At 34.1% G+C, this 9529-nt stretch overlaps 1 protein-coding gene across 1 annotated transcript; it reads left to right on the plus strand.

Annotated features, from left to right (window-relative positions):
* On the plus strand, positions 1-2110 carry LOC149509755 (cytochrome b6). The gene is made up of 2 exons (XM_089757668.1): positions 1-401; positions 1226-2110. The coding sequence occupies exons 1-2, from the start codon at positions 396-398 to the stop codon at positions 1865-1867; spliced, it is 648 nt and encodes a 215-aa protein (XP_089613794.1). The 5' UTR covers positions 1-395; the 3' UTR covers positions 1868-2110.
* Positions 2111-9529: the final 7419 nt, after the last annotated feature.

Consider the following 9529-nt stretch of genomic DNA (forward strand, 5'->3'; position numbering starts at 1 on the left):
GATATACAAAGTCAACAGATCTCACTGAATACAAAATAAGATTTATGGCTACACAAACCGTTGAGGGTAGTTCTAGATCTGGTCCAAGACGAACTGTTGTAGGGGATTTTTTGAAACCATTGAATTCGGAATATGGTAAAGTAGCTCCTGGATGGGGAACGACTCCTTTGATGGGTGTCGCAATGGCTTTATTTTCGATATTCTTATCTATTATTTTGGAGATTTATAATTCTTCCGTTTTACTGGATGGAATTTCGCTGAATTAGATTCACAAGAACCACGAAGCCTCGCTTTTCAATACAAAAAGTGAAACTTTTAGTTCTCGGATTTTTTTTAGCCCATTCTATTTTGGTAGTTCGACCGCGAAATTTTTTTTGTTTCTGTATTTCCGGAATATGAGTGTGTGACTTGTTATAATTGATCCTATTGATAGTACAGAAAATGGGTCTGTCCTCTTGATCGAGATAGTTTTATCCCGTCGGATAGCCATTCTAGTATCTGGAGCACGGAATATATGAAATGGATCACGAAGTATTCGAACTATGATTCATACTTAATATTCAAACCTCGCGGCCGGACTCAAAAAAAAAAAAAATTTTCAAAGAAAGAGGTTTTTTATTTATAAATCGAGAAATTTTTTCTTCTTTCAAACTCTCATTTAGTTTATGCTTATTTTGATCAAAGGACAAACCTTTCTTTTCTTTGTATTTTTATTTATTATATCTATTCTATTCATTGAATAAGTGATGATCCAATAATTCTTACTCAAAGAATCTTTGGACTTAGTTTGAAGGTTTTATTGAATCATCGCGGTTCTGGTATGAATCTGAAGTTTCAATTGATTCATAGGGTCTTAACAAGAGAATTCCTATTAAAAATAAAGAAAACAAGAATAAAGCCACATTCCATATAAATAACAAATCAAAGCAAAGAAAAAGAAAAGAAATAAGTAGGTAAATAGAAGATTCAAGAGGCCTGATCAACATAAAGACGAATGCGCCGACTTGATTTTTTGGCATTATAATTACAACTACAAAAAAGAGCTTTCGGATTTTTACTCTTTTGTGTCTTCAGATAAAATTGAATGAAAAGATTAAGAAGTTTCAAACTTTCTATTCCATATCCGTTTCAGCTATTATTTGGGTGTTTTTGTTTGAGCTGTACGAGATGAAATTCTCATATACGGTTCTCAGGGGGGGAGTCCTCTTGGTTTACCTATCTCAATAAAGTCTATGATTGGTTCGAAGAACGCCTCGAGATTCAGGCGATTGCAGATGATATAACTAGTAAATATGTTCCTCCTCATGTTAACATATTTTATTGTCTAGGAGGAATTACGCTTACTTGTTTTTTGGTACAAGTAGCTACAGGATTTGCTATGACTTTTTACTATCGTCCAACCGTTACTGAGGCTTTTACTTCTGTTCAATACATAATGACTGAAGCTAACTTTGGTTGGTTAATCCGATCAGTTCATCGATGGTCGGCAAGTATGATGGTCTTAATGATGATCCTGCACGTATTTCGTGTCTATCTCACTGGTGGTTTTAAAAAACCTCGCGAATTGACTTGGGTTACAGGCGTGGTTCTGGCTGTGTTGACTGCATCTTTTGGTGTAACAGGTTATTCCTTACCTTGGGACCAAATTGGTTATTGGGCAGTCAAAATCGTAACAGGCGTTCCGGAAGCTATTCCGGTAATAGGATCGCCTTTGGTAGAGTTATTGCGTGGAAGTGCTAGTGTGGGACAATCCACTTTGACCCGTTTTTATAGTTTACACACTTTTGTATTACCCCTTCTTACTGCTGTATTTATGTTAATGCATTTCCTAATGATACGTAAGCAAGGCATTTCTGGTCCTTTATAGAGAATATAGACCATAGCTATATTGTAACCAATCATTTATCTTATTACTTGCCAATCATTTATCTTATTACTTGGGGGAGGAACAATAGTATTTCATTGCTACAAATATGGATTGTTGAAAAAAAAAAAAAAATAAGACATGTATTTGGATATTTCCTTTCAACTCCACAATATTCTATTATTTATTTGATATGACATGAATAGTTGAAGGGAATTCCCCGAAGAGAAAATGGATTATGGGAGTGTGTGACTTGAACTATTGATTGGGCCATGCAGAAATATGCCTTTATCTGCTACATTGGAATTCACAACCAAATGTGTCTTTGTTCCAACCACCGTGTAAGCCCCATACAAAGGATAGGCTGGTTCGCTTGAAGAGAATCTTTTCTATGATCAGACCTGACGATGTCGTGTATGAACAGGGCTCCGTAAGATCCAGTAGAATAAGTGATTTGGCATAATGCAAATTAGATTTTATTTATTTATTTTTATTTTTTTTTTACTTTCTTATCTTAATAGTATGAAAATACATTCATTTCTTCTGCATCGACCCGATTTATTATTATTATACTATCGGAGTGAAACAAGGGATCTAAAGAAGAGCAAAGGCTAGACTATATTAGTAACAAGTAAATCCTTTGTATGTAAAAAATCTCGATATATTTTTGGGATAAAGGTGAATCGCAAGGCCTAAGACGACCCAGAAAGCACTTGATCACGATCAACTTTGTACGCCTACTTGGGTATTGAGCATTTACCTGTAAAAATGGCATTCCTTGGAATGTATAGTTGCAACTTCGTAAAATGGAATCAGGTAACTTTTTTCTTACATATGAAATCATTCATATATGTGTGGATAACATATAGATTCATTTTATATGTATCCGTTTGTATCCATTTGATTCGATTGATTTTTGCTTGAGCCGGATGATGAAAAATTATCATGTCCGGTTCCTTCGGGGGATGGATCTAGAAAAATTCACCTATCCTAATAACAAAAAAACCTGACTTGAACGATCCTGTATTAAGAGCTAAATTAGCTAAAGGTATGGGTCATAATTATTATGGGGAACCCGCATGGCCCAATGATCTTTTATATATTTTTCCAGTAGTAATTCTCGGTACTATTGCTTGTAACGTAGGCTTAGCGGTTCTAGAACCTTCAATGATTGGTGAACCCGCGGATCCATTTGCAACTCCTTTGGAAATATTACCTGAATGGTATTTCTTTCCTGTATTTCAAATACTTCGTACAGTACCTAACAAGTTATTGGGTGTTCTTTTAATGGTTTCAGTACCTGCGGGATTATTAACAGTACCTTTTTTGGAAAATGTTAATAAATTCCAAAATCCATTTCGTCGTCCAGTAGCGACAACCGTTTTTTTGATTGGTACTGCGGTGGCCCTTTGGTTGGGTATTGGAGCAACATTACCGATTGATAAATCCCTAACTTTAGGTCTTTTTTAAATTGAATCAATTTTAAAATAAAATATCATGATGTGCGTATCTAGGGAGTAGTCACTTCAAAGTCAAAGTGAATTCTCCCTAGATACATTTATTCAATTCTGGTCCCAATATATGGATTGTGCTGAAGGTTCAAAATCCATTTTCGTTTTTTTTTTTTTTTTCTAATTTTCTAAAGTAAAAAAAAAAAAAATGAAATAAATCCTAAATCCAATGGATTTAAAATTTTGGTAAATCAATTTCGCAATGCTTTTCTACTTCTTTTCTAGAATGCCCAATATTTGTTTTACATCTTCTATGCGAAAGTGTTCAATTTTCATAAGGTCTTCTTGACTGTTATTCAAAAGGTCCAATAATGTATGTATATTGGACTTTTTGAGACAATTATAGATCCTGGGAGGCAATTCTGATTGGTCAATAAAAATATATTTCAATGCTATTTCTTTTTTCTTTTTTCTTAGTTTAGCTAATCTATCATGAAAAGGAAAAAAAGGTAAAGTAACGTTGTGTTGATTGTTTTCTAAATGTAAGTTTTCTTCTTCCGCATCTAGAAAGGGAATAAATAAATCAATCAAATTCCGAGAGGCTTCATGAAGTGCTTCTTTAGGAGTTAAACTTCCATTTGTCCATATTTCTAGAAAAAGTATCTCCTGTTTTTCATTATCATTCCCATAACAATGAATACTATGATTCGCATTTCGAACAGGCATGAATACAGCATCTATAGGATAACTTCCGTCGTGAAAGTTCTTTGGCGTTTTTATACCGTATCCTCTATTTCTCTCGATTTGTAATCCAATACACAAATCAATTGGTTCGGTTAGGCTAGCTATATGCTGTGTATTATCAACGATTTCCACAGAAGGCGGTAAGATGATGTCTTGAGCAGTTACATATCCGGGACCCTTGGCACAAATAAAGGCGTTACGAGTTCCATACAAATTACTTCTCAATACAATTGCTTTTAAATTCATTAAAATTTCATGTACTGATTCTTGAATACCTACTATGGTAGAATATTCGTGTGGTATTTTCTCAGATTTTGCACGTGTAATACATGTTCCTTCTATTTCTCCAAGCAAAGCTCTTCGCATCGCAATGCCTATTGTGTCGGCTTGGCCTTTCATAAGTGGAGACAGAATAAAGCGTCCATAATAAAGACGCTTACTATCTGTTCTTGATTCAACACACTTCCACTGCAGTGTCCGAGTAGAGACTTTTACTTTCTCTCGAACCATAGTAATATTATTTTATTTGATCAGATCATTGAATCATTTATTTCTCTTGAAATCTCTTTAGTGTTTATTTCTACACACGTTTTTTTTTAGGAGGTCTACAGCCATTATGTGGCATAGGGGTTACATCCCGTACGAAACTTAATAGTATACCACTTCTACGAATAGCTCGTAATGCTCCATCTCTTCCGAGACCAGGACCTTTTATCAGAACTTCCACTCGTCGCATACCTTGGTCTACTACTGCTCGAATAGCATTTCTCGCTGCGGTTTGAGCAGCAAAAGGAGTCCCTCTTCTTGGACCCTTGAATCCACAAGTACCGGCGGAGGAAGAAGAAATTACCTGACCCCGTACATCTGTAATAGTAACAATGGTATTGTTGAAACTTGCTTGAACATGAATAACTCCTTTTGGTATTCTACGTGCACTTTTCCGTGCACTACTGCGCCCATTCCTACGTGAACCAACTTTTGGTATAGGTTTTGCCATATTTTATCATTTCATAAGGATAAGTCAGAGATATATGGATATATCCATTTCATGTCAAAACAGATCTTCTATTTTTATTTGTTCATCGCTTTCTTTAAGATTAGTTTCTTTTCTTTAACTTTAAGGAGTTCTTTTTAGAATAGAAAGATTATCCTTGTCTCTGTTTATGTCTCGGGTTGGAACAAATTACGACAATTCGTCCCCTCCTACGGATTAGTCGACATTTTTCACAAATTTTACGAACGGAAGCCCTTATTTTCATAGTTGTTATTCCTTAAATTTTTCCGAATCTACTTATTGGAAGAAAATAAGTTTCTTGAAATTTTTGAACCTTGAATTGGATCCCCCTGAAAGGAATCTTGAAGTTGAAAAAACTACCTAATCGTTCGAATCCTTGTTGCGGAGTCTATAAATTATACGCCCCCTGGTTGAATCATAAGCACTTACTTCACTTTTGTTGACTCTATCCCACGGTGGTATACGTATAAAACTCGATCGGACCCTTCCTGAAACATAACCTAGAATCAGATCTTCATTATCTAAAGGAATCTGGAGTGGACGTGATTCACTAATTAAACCTCCATGAATCCATTTTTGTTCTTTTATTCCAGGTAAAACTTCCTTGACGTATCAACTACTGTAGGGCAGGAGGAGTTCTATTAGACAACCCGTGCTTTTTTTTTTCACAAATGGAAAGTTTCGGATTCGGATACAATTCGGATGTTAGACAGATTACCATATATAACACAAAATTTCTCCGCCGATTCCTTCTAGTCGAGCCTCCCGGTCTGTCATTATACCCCGAGAAGTAGAAAGAATTACAATCCCCATCCCGCCTAAAATTCTAGGAATTTGTTGATAGTTAGAATAGATTCGTAGACCGGGTCGACTGATCCGTCGTAAATTTAAAATAGTTCTATATGGTCCTTTCCTATTCCTTCTATGCCGTAGGGTTAAAACCAAAAAATATTTGTTTCTTTCCCGATGTTTCCTTATGTTATCGATAAAACCTTCTCGTAAAAGTATTTTAACAATGTTTTCAGTGATGTTAGTAGATCCTATTCGAATCGTTCCTTTTCTATTCATGTCAGCATTTCGTATAGAAGTTATTATGTCAGCAATAGTGTCCTTACCCATGGTAAACTAAAATTATTGTTGCTCCCGAATTTTGATATAACCAACATGTTCTTTTTTTTTTTTTACTTAGTAAAGGTATATACGTGAGACACAATCTACTAATTAATCTATGTCATTTAAATACTCTAATTTAAATACTATAACTATATTGAATTGAGGTCTCGTCTTATAATACCTCAGGAGCTAATGAAACTATTTTAGTGAAATTTAACTGTCTCAATTCCCCGGCGATCGCACCAAAAATTCGAGTTCCTTTTGGATTTCCTTTTTGATCAATGACAACTGCAGCATTGTCATCATATCGTATTATCATACCGTTGTCGCGTTTGAGTTCTTTACAAGTACGTACAATTACAGCTCTGATCACTTCTGATCTTTCTAGAGGTGCCTTTGGTACTGCTTTCTTGATCACAGCAACAATAACGTCACCAATATGAGCATATCGGCGATTACTAGCTCCTATGACTCGAATACACATTAATTCTCGGGCCCCGCTGTTATCTGCTACATTCAAATGGGTCTGAGGTTGAATCATTTTTTTTAATCTCTTCTTTCAATGGAACAAAGGACGAAGAAAAAAAGAAATATTGTTTGTCAAAAAAAAAAAAAAAAGGAAACCCGCAATTGTTTTTTTTATTCCCAAGACTTCTTTCCTTTGGTTCTATATTCCTATCCTGAAATAATGAATTGAGTTTTTATAGGCATTTTGGACGCCGCTATTGAAATAGCCTTTCTTGCTATATTTTCGGCTACTCCGCTCATTTCATAAAGTATTCTGCCCGGTTTAACGACAGCTACCCAATACTCGGGAGATCCTTTCCCCGAACCCATACGTGTTTCTGTAGATCTTACCGTAACTGGTTTGTCTGGAAATATACGTACCCATATTTTTCCACCACGGCGTACATTTCGTGTCATTGCGCGGCGCCCCGCTTCTATTTGTCTAGATGTAATCCAAGCGGGTTCAAGTGCTTGAAGAGCATATCTACCGAAACAAATGCGATTACCTCGATAAGATATTCCTTTCATTCTTCCTCTATGTTGGTTACGAAATCTGGTTCTTTTTGGGTTATAGTTGATGGTTGTTTATTAATTCCATCTCTACTACAGAACTGGACATGAGAGTTTCTTCTCATCCAGCTCCTCGCGAAAAAAATGACTAAAAAATATTTTATTTTATTCTTAAGATATATAGGTAGTTACTGAATAATAGATTGAATCCTGGGATTCTTTGCTTTGAGATTTTATCTGATCTATTTGAGATTTTATCTGATCTATTATAAATTTGTATATCTTGTTTGGATATATATTGGATATATATATAAGTAATTAAACATGGATTCTATTTATAGATAATGTCTTATCTTGTTTTTGTTATAATGTTATAACGAATCTTTATTTTGTTTTGTCTTTTTTTATCATATTCATCTCGGATCGACAAAAATTTAACAATCAAATAAAATGAAAATAAAATTTTTAAAATGAAAATAAAAAAAAAAAATGAAAATAAAATTTTTAAAATGAAAATAAAATTTTCGCGGGCGAATATTTACTCTTTCAATATCTATTTCAGTTGTCGGGTTAACTCATGACCTCTCAGAATCAGAACAGAATAAAAAGAAATGAAGTGGTCTCTGGTTTGTTCCGCCATCCTACCCGATAAATCATTAGGATTCGTTTTCAATAGAATCCTCTGCATTCACGGGTTCCGTCGTCCCCATCGCTTCTCGATTAATGCTTAGGTCTGAATTCTCCAATGGAGCCTTAATTTAATATTTAATAAAAATTTAATATTTAATAAAAATAAAAATTTAATATTTAATAAATAATATTTAATAAAAAAATTTGTTAATTTGTTCTTTAGTCAACCTTCTCAGTCTTTATTGACTTAAGGCTCTTGATTTTTTCTTCGATGAACAGATATTCATCTAATTATTGATGAATCTCTATTGATGCTCTATTACATTGCTCTTTATGAGATGCTTCGTAGACCTTACATATTGGAATCATATATCATTTCATTTCTATTTCTTTTTCTCTCTTTCTCTCATCCTTCTATTTATCCACATACTTTTTTATTTTGCTTCACAATTTAGATATATTCATAATCAGATTGGTTTTTTTTTACTTAACTTAATGCAAAAAAAAAGATTTCAGTTGCTATAATGATATGACCAATATATCATATCTTGACTGATTCTTTGGATCCAGATAATCCGAAGCGATGAGTTGGTTATTAGTGCTATAGTTATTAACTTATACTGTGGTTCGCCCATTTTTTTTTTTGAATCCTAAGCCTAAAAACCCAACGAGTCGCACACTAAGCATAGCAATTATATCAAATGATCAATCAAATTTTTATTTAACCTTATAGAATATAGAATTTAGAACTGCTCATTTTTTTATTGAACATAAAAAAATGAAAGAATTTGTCATTTTTTGTTCTATCGCAGAATAGAACGTAAAGACAAGTAGAGTCTTATTCTTATTATTCTTCATCTATAAATATCTATAAATATCCAAATTTTGATTCCTAATACCCCATAGATAGTTCGAACTCTATAGGAGCAATACTCAATTTTCGCTCCAATCGTTTGTAGAGGAACCCTACCTTCCCGGATCCATTCGACACGCGCAATTTCTTTTCCGTCGATACGCCCTGCAATTTGTATTTGAATTCCTTTTGTATCTGCTTGCTCAGTTAATTCAATAGCCTTTTTCATTGCTTTTCGAAATGAAACTCGATTCTTTAATTGTCCGGCTATAAATTCGGCAAGAATATTAGGGTGCCCGTAAGGATTTGCAATTCTTGTAATAGCAATCTTGAGTTTTCGGTTCATACAATTAAGTTCTTTTTGCACATTCATCTGTAGTTCTTTGAGTTTTCGCGGCCTATCTTCAATTAATAATTTAGGAAATCCCATATAGATTATGACCCGAATTAGATCAATTCCTTTTTGAATCTCTATACGTGCAATTCCCTCGACACCGGAAGATATTCTCATATTTTTTTGTACATAATTCTTGATATAGTCTCTTATTTTTTTATCTTCTTGTAGACCCTCGGAATAATTTTTAGGTTGTGCAAACCAAAGAGAATGATGACTTTGGGTTGTACCAAGTCTGAAACCAAGTGGATTTATTTTTTGTCCCATAATCCTCCACTGCTATATGTACTATATGTATTAGGATATGTCATATTTGTGTTCTTATTTATCCCTTTTATCCCTACGGGTTTTTTTGAGCATAGCATAAATCTGGCAATTGGTTGATATTCAATATATTTCAATACGATAGTTATATGACAAGTGGGTCTTTTTATCAGATAACTCCGTC

This window comes from Durio zibethinus, unplaced genomic scaffold (assembly GCF_047325235.1).
Source record: "Durio zibethinus cultivar Kanyao isolate XHJ-2024 unplaced genomic scaffold, ASM4732523v1 HiC_scaffold_116, whole genome shotgun sequence".
Classification (NCBI taxonomy): Eukaryota; Viridiplantae; Streptophyta; class Magnoliopsida; order Malvales; family Malvaceae; genus Durio; species Durio zibethinus.